The 19,605-nt window shown below is 40.9% G+C and overlaps 2 protein-coding genes and 1 long non-coding RNA gene across 4 annotated transcripts in view; 2 read left to right on the top strand and 1 right to left on the bottom strand.

The window, feature by feature from the left end:
* Positions 1 to 3,753, top strand: part of DHX36 (DEAH-box helicase 36) — a 51,022-nt gene extending 47,269 nt beyond the window's left edge. The window contains exon 25 of the mRNA XM_047098888.1: positions 398 to 3,753. Coding sequence (XP_046954844.1) covers positions 398 to 583 — 186 coding nt within the window. The 3' untranslated portion in view covers positions 584 to 3,753. The remainder of the gene's footprint in view (positions 1 to 397) is intronic.
* Positions 3,754 to 5,461: 1,708 nt separating this feature from the next.
* LOC124526578 (uncharacterized) lies at positions 5,462 to 19,336 on the top strand. Of its 2 annotated transcripts, none has more exons than XR_006965695.1 (3): positions 5,462 to 6,259; positions 7,294 to 10,335; positions 15,873 to 19,336. It is a non-coding gene; the product is annotated as an uncharacterized LOC124526578 (long non-coding RNA). The 2 variants fall into 2 exon arrangements; XR_006965696.1 differs by having other exon boundaries at positions 5,462 to 7,512; positions 8,167 to 10,335.
* Positions 8,060 to 19,605, bottom strand: part of ARHGEF26 (Rho guanine nucleotide exchange factor 26) — a 130,105-nt gene continuing 118,559 nt past the window's right edge. The window contains exons 13-15 of the mRNA XM_047099617.1: positions 12,211 to 12,278; positions 10,784 to 10,888; positions 8,060 to 10,227 (exon numbers count right to left, since the gene is read on the bottom strand). Coding sequence (XP_046955573.1) covers positions 10,085 to 10,227; positions 10,784 to 10,888; positions 12,211 to 12,278 — 316 coding nt within the window. The 3' untranslated portion in view covers positions 8,060 to 10,084. The remainder of the gene's footprint in view (positions 10,228 to 10,783; positions 10,889 to 12,210; positions 12,279 to 19,605) is intronic.

Below are 19,605 nucleotides of genomic sequence, written 5' to 3'. Positions count from 1 at the left end.
ACTTTACATGATTGTCTTTGAATCTGCAGGCAAGTTAGCATGTGATCTTGCGGTTTTGTCCCAAGTGTTATATATGTTGCATTAAACATTTCTTGCTCTATTTGAACAGAGCAAATGGTGTTGAGAAATTGATGCAGTTTCTCAGAATTGTTTTTTGAGGTATTTATGGACCAGCCATTCTAAACGGCTCGGTGTGATTGAAGTTTGAATTTTTTAACTGGAGTATACTTGAGTTGGCTACTCATAACCACACTTTAGTTAGTTGCTCACTAAATATTTCAGTATTATGTATAATAGCTTATGAAATTCCTTGTAACAGCTAAAGTCACTTTTATTTATTACTCCACTTAATACTGTATTTGCCGTTGTTGAACATATGTGATTTTTCTAACCTTAGGAATTAAGAAAAGAACTAGATATCCTTCTGCAAGAGAAGATCGAAAGTCCCCATCCGGTAGATTGGAAGGACACTAAATCCAGAGACTGTGCAGTACTGTCAGCTATTATAGACTTGATTAAAACACAGGAAAAAGCAAGTCCCAGGAACTTTCCACCACGATTCCAGGATGGATATTACAGCTGACAACTTTTCTGTGGTGGTCTGAAACTTTGACAGCCATTTTCCATCATAGTTTAATTTTTGGCTAGATGCCAAACCACGGGACATGAATAATTTCCATATGTAAGGTAGAAATCTTCAGTAGGTAGTAAAGATGTAATGTGCATGATTTAACAATGTTATCTGTAGCTATTATAAATATACCATAAAAAGCAATATGTTTTCTGATCATATATTCTGTTGTGGTCATGTCCACACTTTGGGAGGACTGCTCTTATATATATTGAGTGTTGTACCACTTGAGAAATGCCTTTGTTCTTTTAAGAAAAGTTCATCTTTCTGCCCATAGTGACTGAATACAGAAACCGGTAAAAAACAGAATGGTTAGCCAAAAAGCAGTATCAAGTTAAAAATTTGAACACAACCACATTTTTAAGTAAAACTTCTATTAGAGGTAAATTAATCTGTTGTTATAAAGCCCAGTATTTAATAAAATGTACAGTGTATAAAGCTCATCTACCTTTTTGGCTTGGTTTCTACATCCATCTATCCTTTGGCTTATTTGATTTTTTTAATCTTTTTAGAATATATTTGTACCCCTTTTACTTTACCCGGTGCAGCATAATGTAGGAATTGAGAACATGAGTCTAGACTTGACCACCTAAGTTCAAATTTCAGTTGTGACTTACCAGCTCCCTTGGGCAAGTTACTTGGCTTTTCTCTTTTCTTTATCTGTAAAATAAAGGTAACAATTGTTGAGGATCAAATAAGTTAATGTAAAGTGCCTAGACTAGTGTCTGGCACATAGAATGTATTCACTAAATCTTAGTTATTATTTGTCCCTGGATTTCATTTTTTTATAGCAATCCATTTTACATTCATTTTTGTGTTCTGAGTTCTGCTTTACCCTCTTAACCAATGGAAGCTAGCGTGACAGGGCTAGTGATGGGCTAATATTTTCAGCCTTATCAGACTGTGATAGATACTGTTGGTTGCTATCCAACAGCCATTTTTTCCTCCCCATTCGCTTGACTTTTCAAGTGTTCTTCCTCTACATAGCCTTGTGCCCAGGGGTATTAGACTCTCTTCCTCAAGGGTAACTCGGACTGTTAAGCCAGTTCTGCATGGTCTTAATCTCCTTAGAAGTAACTGATGAGGCATGAGTATGTGAACCTGTGTTGTCAATAGCAACTGACGAGTGATCTGCGAGAGGGCATCTGAGAAAGATTTTCCTCACTAGTAGATTTAGAGGAGGAAATTTTCTTCTGTGGACATTGTCTTATCTGAATCTGGCACTGCTGTAGCCATTTTAGGATTCCAGGGGATAATGATGTTGGCTCAGTGGAAAGATATAAATCACTACAGTCCTTGATAATGCTAGTGAGCTGCTGAATTATCCAGTTCTAGATTTGCCTTGCACGTGGACTTAATATCATAAACCCTTCTTCATTGAGTTAAGCCACTTTTAGGTAGTATATTGTGTATAACTTGGCAGAAAGCATATTAACTGAAACACATGGTCTCCATCATTAAGTGTTTGCTGCGGCCTCTGTTTCTACCATTTCTTTTGTGATCTAACAGTTTGAACCACTTGTCTGACAAAAGGTGTAAAAGTAGTGAACCTGAACATACCGCAAAAAGAAAAGAACATCCTGCTGCACTCTAAAAAATTCAAATTTTACTGTGCCTTCCAATAAATGTAAGGAAACCAAAGGAAGAGTATCGAATAATAACTGGGATTTATTCATAATGCTGTGGTGATCTGAGTAACAGCACTGGTTCAGGTACTGCTCTCATTTCTGGGAATGTGTGTCAACCTATCCTTATTATCTAAAGGTTTTGAATGTACTGTGTCCTAAGTCCATTCTCTTGGCTAGTCTCCCAAAAGTCATCTTTTACTGAATTCTTGCATTGAGTCCTATGACAATATTGTGGTTTTGTCCCTAAACTCAAGGTGACCTGACCATTGGGTCCCATTTGCTCTATGAGTGTTTTTATGTCTGCGTAGGTGTGTTTTTTCTTGCTTTTACTCTCCAGTTTAAATTCACAGTAGGCCAAAATGGTCTTGGAAGAAAGCATTTAAAGAATCTCTTTTAAAAAAAGGGGATTATTACTTAATTGGTTCCATGTTCCCAAACCAATATTTAATCTCCATATGAATGAGGAAAATGTTCCTAAAGAATTGTTTAAATCAGCTATTGAGAGAGATTAAAGCGGTTACTATCACTCTCAATTTATGTCTTCTGTACAGCTGATCAGGATGGAAATCTTGATTGAAGGTGCTATTTGTGTTGTTTCTTTTGTTTACAAAATAGTATATTATTACTGAGTGGAAAATTTTGGTCCAGGTCTAAGTACTATTTGTTATTTAGTAGTTTTAAAGAATCAAGACATTTAAAAGAAAAATCTGTTTGCCTCACCATTCTTAGCAATACCTAGAACTCTTGAACTCTGTCTAGAATAACTAAGACAGAAACTTGGGTGGGTGGGGGGGGGACAAAGAAACCCCTGAGTAATCTTTAAAATGTGTCTTTGAAAAGTGAATGCATGTAATGCTTCCTAATTCATTAACTTGGGCAAAAGCTCTAGATACGTTTATACCTGTTACAGGTGATTTTCTGTTCTTCCTTTATTTTTAAAACAAAGTCCACCCTAAAAGCTAGAAATTATTGAAAAGCTTTAGAATGAATTTATTTTAGTACCCCTTCACCCAAAGTAAATCATAAATTTTCTTCCACTCTTTTAGCTCTGTGTTTGTGTATATTTATTTTTAAGTAATTGTGATCATGTGGTATAATATGCTAATTGTTTTTAAATATTTTTATTCTGATTTTAAGACAGTAAACCCTTATTTGTAGAATATTTGGGAATTGAATATATGAAGAAAAGCATGTTACCACTGTTACCTTTTCATGTATTTCCATGCTTTTTTTTTTTAGCTTTAAGGAATTATTTTATATATAATAAAATTTGCCAATTCAAGTGTATAATCCCATGAATATTGTCAACGTATAAAGTCATGTAATGCCTGCCACCATAATCCTGATATAGAACATTCCCATCACCTAAGTTTTCCTTTTCCCCTTTGCAGTCAGTCCCCTGCCTCTATTCCTACCCATTGACAACCATTGATCTGCTATTTGTCACTATTTTTGCCTTTTCTAGAATTTCCAATAAATGGAAAATCATATTTAGTCTTTTGTGTCCAGTTGCTTTTACTTAATGCTTCTGAGATAGTCATGTTGTTGCATGTGTCAGTAGTTTGTTCCTTTTTTATTGTTTAATTGTATTGCCTTGTATGGCTATACCATAGTTTGTTTATTCTTTGACTAGTTGATGGAGCTTTCAGTTATTTTTTTTTTATTATTATAAATAAAGCTGCTGTGAACATGTGTATACAAGGCTGTGTGTAGATAAAGGTTTTCATTTCTCTTAGGAAGATACCTATGATTAAGATTGTTGTATCATATGGTAAGTGTGTTTAACTTTGTAAGAAACTGCCAAACTGATTTCCAAAGTGGGTGTGCTAGTTTACATTCCCACTGGCAATATATGAGGGGTTCCAAGTGTTTCAAATCCTTGCTAGTACTTGGTATTTTTGTTATTTGGTGTTGTTTAAGGTTAGCCTTCAGTAGATGTGGAGTCCTGTATCATTGTGGTTTTAATTTGCATTTATTTCTATAATGATTAGGGATACCAATCTATAGTTTCCTTTTTGTGGGGTAATGGTGGCCTTACAAAATGAGTTGGGAAGTCTTACTCTTCCAGTTTCTGAAAGAGGTTTGTATAGAATTGGTGTTAATTCCTTAAATGCTTGTAAGAATTCCGTGAGGGGCCCTTGGGTGGCTCCACTGGTTAAGTGTCTGACTCTTGGTTTCAGCTCAGGTCATGATCTCACAGTTTTCTGAGCTTGAGCCCCACATTAGGCCTTGCGCTGACAGTATGGAGCCTGCTTGGGATTCTCTCTCTCCCTCTCTCTGCCTGTTTGCCTCCCTCCCTCTCTCTCTCTCTCTCTCTCTCTCTCTCAGAATAAAGAAGTAAAATTATTAAAAATATTCTCTGGTGAAACTGCACCTGACATTTCTTTTTCAGAAGTTTTTAGACAAATTCTATTTAGTAGTTAGGGGACTATTTAGAGCTTTGGTAGTTTGTGGTTTTCCACGAGTTGGCCCATTTTATCTTAGTTGTTGAATTTATGAGTCTGAAGTTGTTTAAATATCTCTTTATCCTTTTAATGTCTGAGGAATCTGTAATGATGTCCCCTTTCATTCTTGACACTGGTAATTTTCTCTTTATTATTAGTCTTGCTAAAAGGTGCATCAGTTGTATTCACCTTTTCAAAGAACCCATTTTTTAATTAAGTTGTTTTCAAAGATTTTATTAAAGATTAATCACACCCAATGTAGGGCTTGAACCCACGACCCTAAGACCAAGAGTCACATGCTCCCCCAGCTGAGCCAGTCAGGCTCTCCTAATTGAGTTGTTTTCTAATTGTGGAGATTTGAGAGTTCTTTGTATATTCTGGATGCCACTGCTTTATCAGGTCTGTATTTTGCAAGATTTTCTCCTATTCTGGATTATCTTTTCTTCTGTCACAGAGCAGATATTTTTTTATTTTAACAAGGTTCAGTTTATAATTTTTTTCTTTCATGCATCCTGCATTTGGTTGTCAAAAAAAAAAAATCACTGCCAAACCAAAGATCACCTAGATTTTCTATGTTACTTTCTATTTACGTATGTGTGTATGTATGTTTATTTTTGAGAGAGACAGTGTGAGCGGGGCAGGGGCAGAGAAAGAGGGAGACATGGAATCCGAAGAGAATCCGAAGCAGGCTCCAGGCTCTGAGCTGTCAGCACAGAGCCTGATGCAGGGCTTGAACCCACAAACTGTTAGATTATGACCTGAGCCGAAGTCGACGCTCAACTGACTGAGCCACCCAGGCACCCCTTCTGTGTTACTTCCTAAGGGTTTTACAGCTTTGTGTTTTACATTTAAGTCTAAGTTTCCAAGTGGTTATTTTTATTATTTCTAACCCAATTGTAATCATAGAACTCTGTATACAATTTCAGTCCTTTAAAATTTGTTGAAACTTGCTTTATGACCCAGGAAATGGTCAAATGTTTTAATATTCTGTGTGTTCTTGAACATATATGCTCAAATTGTGATGTTCTATATATGCCTATTAAGTTTTAAATTATCGTTAAGAACTCCCACACTTTCATTGATTTTTATCTCCTTCTACACTTTTATTTTTATGTAGCAAATGAGAGAGTTAAAGTGTTACAGGCTATGATTTTGGATTAATTTCTTAAATTTCTCCCAATTTTTGTTTTATATATATTGAGACCATATTATTGAGAGAAAGTATACATGGATTTTATCTTCCTGGTTCAATAAAACTTGCATCATTATCTAGGGTCTCTCTGTCCCTAGTCATACCTTTTATCTTAAAACCTATTTTGTCTAATATTGACATAGCTACATGTAGTAAATATTGTGAATATTGGGATATTCTGCCCAGATCCTCCCTCAGGACTGAAGGAATATGTTCTTAGCTGCTGCAAGTGCTGTCAGATGACTGCCTTCACCCATCAGCCCTCTACAGGAATTGTCCTCAGCTGATGGGAATCACTTTACCCAAGGCCACATCCCCCTGCGGACAGCCTGCATCCTATGACCAGTCAGAGCAGTTTCTAAAGGTATAGTCCCTTTGCCAATGCTCCCTGTCTCTCCACTCTCATCTGGGACTCCAAATGAACCTCTGCATTTTCCTTATCTCTTCTCTATATGCTTCTTTGTGGGTGTTTCTCCTAGCCTCTCTTCCAGTTCACCAACTACCTAATCTGTTAAACCTAGTTCCATAATTTCTAGTGGTGGTGGTTTTTTTTCCCCCCTCAGTTGCTTCTTACAGTTGTTTTGTACTGTGTTGCATTTTAAAGTTTGGCTGAGATTTCTCTCTATAAAGATGGTGGTTATAATTGTTCTATGCATGTAATGATTTCACTAGAGTCCCTGTATGTTTTTTCAGTATCATTGATGCTGTGTCTCCCAAATGTTTGCTAATTTGTGGAACCTTTTGAGAAATTGTTTTTGGAAATAACTGAGAACTAAGAGGATGCTAGCTTCCTGCAGAGTAAGGCTTAACTTGCTTTTGTCAGGACCTCAGTGTGCTAGAAGCCCAAAGAGCAAAGTTTGCGGTCCTCCAAGCTCATATCCTCACTCCAGAACAAACCCTTTGGAGATTTAATGCACAAGAGTGATAACTGTAGGCACTAAAGTCTGCCCTGCGTTATTTGGCACTGTAGTCCCCCAAGTGGCTCTGCCTCTGCTGCTTTCTAAAGTCCAGGGAAAACGCAGCGGTAATTTGGGATATGGAGGATGGAGTAAAGAGGGGAATGGATCTTGCTAGGTTCAGAGAAGGTATATTCATCTCTTTCTTCTTCCATCACTGGCTTGAGGAAAAATCCAACAAAGATGCCTTTGATTGGTGTTTCCTATCACATGGCTGTATTAGGACTAGATACATGATACAGGAGAACTAATCAGCGTTTTATGATTTACAAGTGGTGGTGTAGGCAGAATTTTAAGATAACCCACATTATCCCTGCCCCCTCCCCCCACGTGTTGCATCTGTGGTTATGTGATGTTGCATGGTAAAGGAATTTTGTGGATCTAATTAAGGTCCCAAATCAGTTTATCTGAGTTAATCCTAAGAGTGATTATCCTGTTGTAGGTCTAATTATGTGAGTTCCTTAAAAGCAGAGTTTTCTCCAGCTGGTAGCGTAAGATGGAGTCAGATTGCAAATGTGAAAAAGATTAAACATGCCACGGCTGCCTTGAAGATGAAGGAACAGGTCCAAGAAGCTGTGAGCAACCCCCACCCCTGGCAGCCAGCAGAAAAGCAGGGTTCTTGGTCCTACAACTACAAGGAACCGAATTCTGCCAACCAGAGGTATGAGCATGAAAGATACCAAGCTCTGGCTGACAAAGCAGCCAGCCAACACTTTGATGTCAGCCTAGTGAGACTGAGACTAAGCAGAGAACCTACCATGCCACATTGGCCTTCTTACTACACAACCGTGAGCTAATAAATGGGTGTGGCTTAAGGCATAAAGTTTGTGGTAATCTGTCATGCAGTAAAAGAAAATACAGGAGTCAGTCTTCGCCTTCCAGCAAGATTCACAAAGTGGTGAAATTTCACAAGCACAAAGGTTTGGCTACTAGGTGGCCAAAATGAGTAGGATGTAACGGGGAACCACAGACTACTTAAGATAGGCTGTTCAGTTGTGTAGTTTTGTGGAAACTGAGAAGAAATCATGGCCCAGCTCTTTAGGCCCCAGCCTTCTGGGGCAGCTGATGCCACCATGTACCCAACAAGGAAAGATCAGTGGCCTCGAACGTTAGCTATAGATCCCTTCTGAATAGACCTCTGATTTGACCCAAAATTCAGCAAATTATATACTTACTGCATTCTATAGTGAATTAAATCACACAAGTACTAAAGAACAAGTATATACAAAATCTTTATAAATTCACTTATTTCACCAAAAGTATACAAGCAGTATCAATTCACTGAGACAAAAATGAGTATTTTTGTTCTCCACAGGTCACTGAAGTCCTTGTACAATTCCAAGAAGCTATTCATAGAAACGGAACTAGGTTTGAAAACAGTACTGTGTCATGTAAAAATTACAATTCACTGTTGAAATTAAACATTGTGAATAATGTTAAGTACCTGCTGTATAACACTTTATCCAATAACAGTATTAACTGCTTGCTAAATAAGGCTTTGATTTATAAAATGCACATATTTCCAAGACTGTTTAACATCTCTACTTATAAATTAATTCACAGGATTTCTATAGTTGCTTTTTAGCTTCAAATGGATATTAGCGAAACTAATATGAAATGATCCCCTTTGCAAGCAATGAATTTACTTTCCTTCCTAAATGCAAACATCACATGAAATTAGATTACAACCTTTTTAACCTCTCCTCTAAAGGGTCTGTGACATGAAAGAGGAGACCAATGCCTTGTTTACCAACCTGGAGACATCTCTTGCCATCAATTCACTGAGTGGCCCCGACCTCCAGAAACTCAGGGCCTGGCATGTCTTTTACATCCAGCACTGTATGCGTAAGCAAAGGAGAGCAAACAAGGGACCAGAAGGCCCCGTGTGAGCCAAGCATACTGAGCAACCACACTGTGCTTCTGCTTTACTCACTTCACTCATGATCTGGGTACCTGGTTGGCAGGCAGTAGATGGGACATGTCACACACAGATCTGAGTCCTCGAATAATGTACCCTTTGCCAGGTTTTTGTCCCTTTGTGGAAGAAAAATGGAGTAGAGAGGAACATAGCTGCCAGTAAAAGTTACTTTCCCCTCTCTCCATCTTCCAAACCGTCACTCCCTATGAAATGTACTATTAAAATGATTTTTCTCTCTCCTTGCACCAATGGAAGAAATGAAGTTCTGCTGACACCCACAGTTAAGAGATCCTCCAGATCCAGCAAACAAGACCCTTAGGACATATGAAACGGATTCCCATTAAGACCAAACTGTTATGCTTCAATTAGGTACCAGGCTGGCATCTTGATACCTTGGTGAGGCCTAAATTTTACCTTCCTTGAGACTGTATTTCAGCCAATTGCCTGTTTGGAAACAGGAGTAGGAACAGTCAAAAATATTAAATTATAAAAGGCAAAAAATTATTAAAGGCAAAGCAGCCTCATGTCAGTTTATCAGCTCATGTGGGAATATTTTTAAAAAAAAGTATGACCCCTGTCCTACATTCAGGATTTTGTCACTTATGTGAACCATCTAAATCCTATCTTATTAGAGTAGCTCGAGTTTTATCAGGCTATACCAGTATTGGGTGAGGTGAATCTAAAAAGAAAATCTCCTAAGTAAGCTTCTCTCCTAAGGAGAAAAGAGGTGGCAAAAATTCAAGTGTCAATTTCCCTTTCCTGGGAAGAATTTTAGAAAAACTCAATAGCTCATCTTTTGAGCTCTACCAGCTCCTTATGAAATCCTCATAGCATTAGAATCATCTAAAATACAAGAGGCAGAAAACATATTTACAAAACTGGGCATTCTTTAAAAACAACTCTTGCTAATACTGGGAAAACCATGTAAAGGAAATGTCAAAAGGGGGACAGAAACATCCTTGGCAAAGTGAGGAAAGAGAATACCAGGGTACAGCATCTAATATACATTTTTAATGCCAGAAAATGGTGAACCTAGGAGGAGCTGAGAGGCGGCCTGGTCCCTGAAGTGGACTGCTCAGCTATCTGCGGACCTAAGGAAGTTTGCAAGTGGGTGGCTGTGCATACACCGAACCTTGCGAACTAACTGGTAGCTGTTCTCATGAGAGAGCATAACCACCTGGCAAGCTTAAAGGCAAGTGTTTTCATTCTTTTAATTAAACAGGCTGTGTTAAAATTCACAACAAAGCCAGCCCAGAACCAAGCAGCCCGCTGTGATGTAGTGCAAATCTCGCGGTAACGCAAGGCCGTCGAGAGGCTACACATTGGTTTCCAGTCCTAGCAAGCGTCCCATTCTCTCCACGTTCTTGTCAATTGTAGCCTGACAGGTTATCTCCTTGGCACATTCCATAGGAAACCAGCCTCTCTCTCCGTCTCGCAGTCGTTCCCCCTCATACCAGCCTGCAAACAGGAACAGAGTCTTCATGAAGCAATGAGTGTCTGAATGAATCTGGACCCTGCCTGGCTCTGAGGAGGATGTACCCCAGCTTGTGCATGACGTGATGGAAGGTGAGGAGAAAGTGCAACATAGGGAAGGGCCTCAAGGAGGAATGAATGACATACCCGAGGTGGCACACAATCAGGAACCCTGAAGGGAGAAGGTTGAAAAGAGCCTGGGAGCTTGGGCTGGGCTGGAGAAGGGGATGCTGTGCATAGGTAGGGGCAGCAGGAAAAGGATTTTTTTTTTCCTTAAGTGAGGAAGGAAGAACCTCAAAATGAGAAGTCACTGGGGGAGTAGGAAGGAAGGGAAACATGGTTCCTTTTGAATAATACACCATGTGACTGCATTCCTATTCAGAAACAAAAGCAATGGTGTAGCTAGAGGAAAGGCAGGAGCAAATGAGCAAACAAACCAAAGGGATATGAGATATGAGCGAGCTTTAATAATGAAATGAGACTCTGGTTCTTTGGCACCCTGAATGCTGCACCAGGAGTATCCCTAAGAACCCCCACTTACCATCGCTGACACGTTGATAGATGAGAACCACATCTGCCACCTGTAGGGAGAGTTCGTCTGGCTGTTTGGCAGTGAAGGATCTAATGATTTCTACCTGGGTCAGTGCTGCGGGGGTAAAGGGGATATACTAAGCTCCCAGTAGCAGAACAGGTACAAATCAATACAGTATATTTACTCAATCTTTCTGTGCAATTCAAGGCCAGCTTGACAAAAACAAGTTATGTGCAATTCAAGGCCAGCTTGACAGAAACAAGTTAAGTTTCTATCAAGCAGAAACTCTGTTCCTCGAACAGTCTTATTTGGCTAAGAGCTTTAGAACTTTAGAAGCTCAGGATCAAGAGAAGTCTCTTATGATGCATGCATCCCCTCAAAAATAACCTTGATAAGGAGCCATTAGTCATGTCACATAATAGAGCAGACAACAGCCATTGTGCATTGGGGAAACTGAGGCCAGACAGATTAGGTGATGTGCCAAGGCCATGCAACTAGTGATAAAATCTGCAGTACCCCCATTCTCCTGGTTCCCACCCAGGGGCTTTTCCCTAGTTCACCAGCACAGGAAAGCTGCCAAATAAGGTCAGAAATAAAAGGAGCTCCAACTGAAAGTCAAACAATATTTCGAGTTCTCCCAACATGCTGGCTCATAACAATTGTAACTTCAGTGACTTGATACTGACATGAGTTCTTAATTTTTTTTAAATATAAAACTTGATTTTAGGCAACTTTTAAACCAATCACTTTAGCTTTGGCTCTAAGCTTAAAGCTATGATCTCTGAGTGCTCCAAGCTAACCACTCTGGCTGCCCTAGTTCTTTCGTTTTGACCTTCCAGCTAGAAACATCCAGAAAAACATAAAATCAAAGTCAAGGTGCTACTAAGCACATGACACCACCCTTTATTTACTGCATCAGTTTCTACTTCCCTAGAAGAAGGAAATGTATTTTCTTAATGTTATCACTTTAATAAATAAGGTCAAAAGGAATGGTAACATAATTTTCTTTAAGATTAAAAAATACATTCCACTTTGATTCAGACTGTCAGTATGGAGAAGGCTTAAACGTGCAACTCGTGAAAATCGAAGAGGTTTACAGTACAAGCAGAGCTTTCAATGTAAGTTACTTAACTTAATCCTGACAATATCCCTGCATTGTATATAGGGATACCCCTGACTTGCAGATGCACAGGCTCAGGAAGGCTGTGCAACAATTGGCCATGTTTACACAACAAAGAACTGCACCTTGGATTTGAATTCAGACCTCCTGACCTCCAAGGCAGGGATCACACAGTTCTGATGTAGGGCCACAGGAAGGAAAGCCTGGAGGAAACTTAGAGCGCAGGTATTGTGGCCATTAAGCACTAATAACCCAGCGTCCAGCAGGGGGCACAGCCCCTCCACATTCCAGAGCAGGCTGCCCTCCAGGTACTTACAGGTTCGGTCCAGAGGTTGCTTCCCGCTACTGTGTCCCAGGGCGGTGATCCAGCGGGCTCGCTCACTCCTAAAACACACAGCATATCCAACTGAGAGATTCAAGGTGTCTGGACACAGAATGCAAAGCCATTCCCAGAAAACAGGGAGAGACTCCCCAGAGAGTTATGGGGGTGGATGAGTTGTTTAAAAAGGATAACCTGGGGAATCTAGGCTGAAAATTAGTCAACACTGTTAAAACAGATTCTGAATGAATTTGACTAATCATTGATTAAACAGAATTTAAGTTTAACATTTTTAAATTTTTTTAATGTTTATTTTTTGTGAGAGAAAGACACAGAGCATGAGCAGAGGAGATGTAGAGAGAGAGACGGAGACACAGAATCCGAAGCAGGGTCCAGACTCTGAGCTGTCAGCACAGAGCCCGATGTGGGGGCTCAAACTCAGGAACCACAAGATCATGACCTGAGCTGATGTCGGACACTAAACCGACTGAGCCATCCAGTTGCCCCTCAACATTTTTTAAATTTAAATTCAAGTTAGTTAACATACAGAGTGGTTTTGGCTACAGGTGTCGAACCCAGTGATTCATCTCTTACATATGACACCACTATTTAATAAAGAGCTGATTACAGTATCACATAATCACATATTTAGTATATTCAATCTGATATTTTAACATTTCAAAAAGGTGAATTTCATTAAAAAAAACTCCTAGTAAATCAGTTTCTCTACACTCTCTTCTTTCCCCACACTCAAACCATTTCACAAAGATGAGAAACTTGACCTATTTAAAGTTGTGAAGTTCTTTATACAGCTAATACTGCCAAACATGAGCCTTATTGAAATAAAAATTCTTTGAACGTTTTTAGACTGTTCACAAATGCTTAAAATGGCTTAATGAATACAGCCAAAAAAATGTTGAGGGAAAAAACGAACTGGGACTTTTTATATAAAGCCATCATTACATGAAACAAAACAATTATTTAAAGGATCAGAAGTTTCAGATAAGCATTATTCCATAATTCAGTTATCCTCCGAAGGTCCAGTATCAAGATTGCAATTAAGTAAATAAGGCTCACACACACACTTTAAAATCTTTGAGGCACTTAGTACCTAACCCATACTACATAGCAGACACAAGCATGTGACATCCATTACTTCATGTAACCCTCCAAAAGCCCATTTAAAGGATGAGAAAGAAGGCTGTGTGGAGGTCCCAAGGCAAGTGATACAAGTTGCCAGTTTTTATAAGGCACTCCACTATCTTAAGAAGGGGCACCTTTATGCCCGTACTTGAAATACATTTTTTCTCCTGTAACAGCTTGTACCTAAAGATGGTTGTCACCCTTGCCCCATCTTCTCCGCCCCTCAAGCATCCTTCCACACAGACTGCTTGTGAGCCTGGGGCATGCCACGCTGTTCCACACCCTTTCCTGCCCATTCCCACTCTCAAGTAGAACCTCTGTTTCCACCCCTCATACTCATCATTAATGAAGAACATCCATGAAACAATGCACTAATCTTAAGTGTATACAGATCTGTGAGTGCTTATGTAGGTGCACCCAACACCTTGTGTCCCTTTCCCATCAATAACCTCCCACAAAGGGAACCACCACCAGAGGCTCATTTTACCTGTCGTGTACTTTATAATGGAATTCTTCAGCATGTCCACTCAATCTTGCAAACACAAGCCTCACCTCCTCCAGCTAGCCTCCTCTGATGCAGGAGCCCACACCTCCATCCCCATCCAGTTTGCCAATTCTGCTCCCACGCACTCCTCTGCTCAGCCCTATCCCGTTGCTGGCCAGCTGGAAGCCTCATGAAGGCAGGCATCTTGCCCGTTCAGTTCACTGCCGTATCTCCAGAACATAACCAAGGCCTATAAAGATCTGTTAACCGGATGATCATGACCACTCATTACATACTGACCCCCATTTAGTGGCTTGTCTGTTTCTCTTGGCCATAAACTTCAGGAGGTAAGGCATTGGGGTCTTGTTCTAAATAGTTATTAGAGCACTTATGTGCCAGCTGTGCTACTTTTTTGTATTTGGTGAGTACCATCTAATTTAATCTTTAGGACAATACTGAAATTAAATATTACCATTCTTCCCCCCCACACCCTCCAGAGGACAAAGCTGGAGTGTTAATAAGCATTTGCTCACAGTGACACAGCTAAGTGATGGAGTCAGAAAATAAGCCGGGTAGGGGTGCCTGGGTGGCTCAGTCAGTTGAGCGTCCGACTTCAGCTCAGGTCATGATCTCACAGCTCGTGAGTTCGAGCCCCATGTCAGGCTCTATGCTGACAGCTCGGAGCCTGGAGCCTGCTTTGGATTCTGTGTCTCTCTCTCGAAAATAAAATAAAACATTAAAAAAAATTAAAAAAAAAAAAAAAAGGCAGTCTGGGATCTAGAAGGTGATGCTCCCTATCAGGTGCTCTCAAAGTAATGAGGGAAGAAGTCAGGAAGGGTGGAAACTGCGATGTGCTGAAAGACAGACTTAGTTAAGAAAATGAGGCTGGGCCCTAATCAAGCTGATGCATCAGGTAGTAATGTGCACAATTTGTGTAGAAACCGATGATACGGCTTGCTTTAAAAAACAAAACAAAACAAAAATAGTATAGGACACAAAGGGCCTCAGGGTGGTTTTATAAGGAACAAGTTTTATAGAGCACAGCCTTCTTTAAAATAATCTTAAGCCAACACTTAAATCCTTGATATCATCTCTGTCAGATATAAGATCTATTTTTTACTCGGGCTCAACTGGAAATTTCCAAAGTACAAAGGTAACTGAAAACTAAATAATACTGTACAGATGGAAAAATTGTTCACCAAGAGACATCTAAAATGATCCACGTGCCATTCCCAAACAAGTCACCCTCCTCCTTGCCTTACCGTGAGTCTTCACACGGCCCTGACTCCTGTCTGCGGCCCTTCAGTTAGACTCCCAGGCACAGCCCGCCTCTGGCACCGAGTGGCCAGTTTCAGTGACAGGCCTGACCCTGCAGACAGTTTCCAGAAATCCAGATGAAACCTTTCACTCGTGTGGCATGCTGCCTGGATGCTAATGGCATCCCTTAGACACGGCAGCCTCTCACAGAGACTCGAGAGGACAGAACAAGACACTCCTTGTTGCCCTCACTGAAAGAAGCCGCTTCTTGAAATGGCTTCAATGAAGCCAGTCCCACCCCCTCTTACATGCCGTCAAAACCGCACAACTTTCCCCGGGGCCTCCCAGAGTCCTGCCAAGGAGCTGCTTCCCACTATGAAGCAGAAAGCACTGCCTCCCTAAAGCAGGGAGGAGACTCCCTCAATATAAGAGGGAATTCTGAGAAGAAAAGCCAGGGCACAGACCTACCCATTATTAAACTGAGATATCAAGCCCAGGGCTCACTTGCAGACGGCTATCTTCTCCAGGGACAATATGAAACAATCAACATGAATTCACAGTCCACCCCACACCCCGTTCGCAGACTTTTCCCTTTGCCCAAATAAAGCGAGAGAATAAGTAACGCCACTCATGTGGACCTGGGCACATCAACGTCTAAGACACCCGAACGCTGCTCCCTTAGACCAACATCCACTGAGCGCCTCCTGCCTTTGCATGAGCCCTGTGCTAAGATGGGGTTGCAAAGTGAGTAAACAGGGTCTCTTGCTCTCCACAGCCTTCAGTGTGAAGGAGCAGAGAGGGAAGCAAACAAACACAAAATCCAGCACAGTATGCAGTGGGCTGTGGCGGAACATTCTGCTTAAAACACATGGCACCCAGGGAGAGAAGACTGAGAAGAGACGTTCCACATAAACATCTGCAAGTAGAGTCCTTTCCTAAGACCTGTGTTCTTCATGCACAGCATAAAATTAAGCACCTGCAGTTCCCTACTCAGGAGTCAGATGTGGTAGCACCATGGCCTGCCTCTCATACAATTAAGCACAGTAGGCTTAAACTTAATTGCATAAAGGTCGAAGTCACAAAGCTGGATTTCTCATTGAATGCCAGGCATCTGCTAGAAAAGACAGATAAGTACTGAGAAAAATGGGAGAGCAGGCTTTGAAACAAAGAGGCAGGGCTGCAGAACAGACAGGGGCTGTTGAACCTTCTCTGTGTCCCTCTTACAGTGGCAGCTGGCCAGATACCTTTTGTGTTTCTTGTCACAGCCTACAAATTTACCTGGGGTTCCTTTTGAAACTCCTATACCCACGGCCTTTGGGGGAAAGTCCTTCAAGCCTTTGTAAAGAGCAGGTTTGTGAGGATGGTTGTTTTTGTTCGTTCCCTCACACACTCAGTTCAACCAGATGAGTTCTGATCCATGAAAGAAAACCCACAGGGTAAAAAAATGTCATCATGAATGCTGTGCATCAAAATCTTACAAAGCTGGACACATGTTCACAACTTACCTAATTTAAAAAATCTAATCAAAGCAATTCTCTTAGCCCACTAAGAGGGTTCTAAAATTCAGATTTTGTGACGTTATATAATTAAGCCAATTATTTCTTGAATTATCTGTTTCCTCGATGATATGAGACCCATATCATCACCTGCCCTCCTGTTGAAGTTGGGGCTGGTGATGACGATCACAGAAGATCATGTGCTTTGAGGGGCACTATGCAGTGTAAGAGATCATTCCTGGACGTGGATTCCAGATTCAACGAGGGGAAAAATACTACAACCTATGATAAATACATTTTTTGCACATAAATTACCATCTATTGTGGATTATTTTTTTTTAGAGGATGAAGTACAAGAGCATGTCAGACATACTATGTACAATTTTATTCCACTTACTTCCTGTTGTTAATTAAATCATTAACAGAAGCAGGAAGGCCGCAGACTCCCTGGCAAACAATGCGCCTTTATGAGGAGGCCCGGGAATTGGTCATCTGGATGGCTGACAGGACCAGCCACATTCACAAGGCTTCTACTTCTTTCAGTGAGGGAGAAATTTTGAGAAGGATCTTTGATTATGGTTTAAGGTGATTATATCCTACAACTCAACACAATGGGTAAAGAAAATGTGCGTTTGTCACTGAGCGTGTCCTGATGTCTCACGGCTGCATACACGGAGCCCAAATGCCATTCACATTCCACTGTAAACCCAGGAAGCCAAGGACGCCACTTGCTGCAGCCTCTGGTCTGTGCCAGCTGCAGCTGTGTGTGCTTCCTCTTAATGAAGGCAGACAATGGGGGCTCTCCGGCTCCCACATTCCTCTAGAAAGGCCCTGAGGGAGAAGAATGACAGCGGTAAAATATTCATCCTTTGTCCTTTTATAAAAGATAAGCTTTTGTACTTTTCACAGACTACTGTCTCATTAACAATGTGACTTAAGATTTTGAACGGCAGACAGAGATAACACCATCTACATGGGTTAGATGTACATCCTAAGAAAATTTTAACCACATCCTTTATAGCAATCTTTGAAAAACAAGTGGAACGTAGAGAACACTTGCCTCAGCAGCACAAAAAGGACAGTGAGTAGATAAAGACTGACAGGGAAGCGATACTTCCCTCCACGTGGTTACTATTTATTCTACCTTGCCTTCTAGAAAAGCTAACTATATTAATTATGGGTCAGTCCCAAAAATATGTATTGGGAACTGGCCACGGACAAAAGTGAGACAAAAGACAAAGCTGGAGTTGAATGTAGGGATTAGTAATAAAACCATGCAAAACTGGAGAGAAGGAGAATCATTAGGACACTACAGGGTGTCTCAAAAGAGAAGTGATACATAGGTTGTCCTCGGGAATGTGGAAAGATGCAATGGACTTTTGCACAGAAAGAACTGGCAGATGACAGATTTGTTCAGACCTGGAAGCAACACAAATGACAGCAGTCTCCAGATTGGATCAACTCGAAATGGTGCCAATGGTACCACTTTACCACTTACAGAAACGTGTGTTTAGGGAAAGCAGTGGGTAGCTGACTGGCTCAGGTAGCCTGCATTTCTGATGGGAGAGTGAATAAGGACGGTTAGAAATGGAAGGAAAGCTAAGAGAGTACAGATAACAGGTGAAGAAAAATCTCAAAAAGGGAGTCAGGGTGAATAAGCTGAACAGTCAACAAAATGAAATGACACTGGAGGTAAAGAAAGGAAGACTGTTGAATGGGGCAACTAGGAAGCCACTACTCATCTTTCAATGGAACAGCCTTAACAGGGACGCAGAGGAAGAAGTCATACTGAAGACCCTTAAGGAACAACTTAACATGGTACTAGCTGCTCAAACCTAAAATCCAAAACATCATCAATTCGTCTCTCACAGCCACCCCAACTCATCCAATCCGTAAATTCATCCTATTCTCTGCCTCCGAAATAGCGTGTTTCTATCTCCCCTCTCAGACCACAGCCCAAGCCACTGCCAGGACTCCCCTTGACTACTGCAACAGGACCCTATTTGCTCTCTTCTGCCCCCATTCCAATCTTCCGGAGAACTTCCTGCCATGACTTAAAAGGCTCTACATGCTTGCTGCTCAAAATATGTGTGGTGAAGAACCAGTCCTCACCCCCCCACCTCAACCTCCTATCCCATCCACTGTGAACCAAGTGTTCTTAGAAATACAACAAAAATGAGTTACTGTTAAAATAATCACATGCTTTGATGATGCAGAAATGTCGAAATGCTCTAAGTTCTCAATTCCTTCCCTCATGCACAGGAGGTTATGGTTTGAGGACTGATGGCCCACGGGCCATACTGGAATAGCTCTGCTCTGAAATGGTCTGGCCTGTGTTGGCCTCTTGACCACCCACTCTCTCCTTGGTTTATTCTGATCTAGCCATTTTCACGATGTTCAAGCCAAGTTTGACAACATCAAACCCGTTTCTCTAGAAGTTTTGCATTTGTTGTTGCCTTTGCCTAGAACATTCTGGCCCTGCATTTTCCCACAGGCTGACTCCCCCTTGTCACTCAGGGTTCAGTTCAAATGTCACCTCAGAGAAGTCTTCCTGCACCATCTATTCTGTTTTTTATTATGGAATTGAAACAATATGATGCCCTAAATTTACCATCTGAGTTTCCACAAATGTTTTTCCTTTTTAGTCTATGGACCTAAGAATACAATTCACGTTTTAATAATTTCTCACATTTAATAGCAAGTGGCGGGGCACCTGGGTGGCTCAGTCGGTTAAGCATCTGACTTCGGCTCAGGTCATGATCTCATGGCTCGTGAGTTCAAGCCCCGCACCGGGCTCTGTGCTGACAGCTCGGAGCCTGGAGCCTGCTTCAGATTCTGTGTCTCCCTCTATCTCTGACCTTCCCCCCGTTCATGCTCTCTCTGTGTCTCAAAAATAAATAAACATTAAAAAAAAAAATGAAATAGCAAGTGGCTTCCTGGAGTTTCCCTTCTAGGGAAAAAGGGCCAAATGGCAAGGTAGGGGTGGACTAGTCTGACTGGTGGCATCTCAGT

Source organism: Lynx rufus, unplaced genomic scaffold (genome assembly GCF_022079265.1).
Source record: "Lynx rufus isolate CCGP_SWC_20201006 ecotype Redwood Valley unplaced genomic scaffold, mLynRuf1.p SCAF_5, whole genome shotgun sequence".
Taxonomy (NCBI): domain Eukaryota; kingdom Metazoa; phylum Chordata; class Mammalia; order Carnivora; family Felidae; genus Lynx; species Lynx rufus.
The sequence above is the reverse complement of the archived record's forward strand: the minus strand, read 5'-3'. Positions and strand labels throughout refer to the sequence as shown.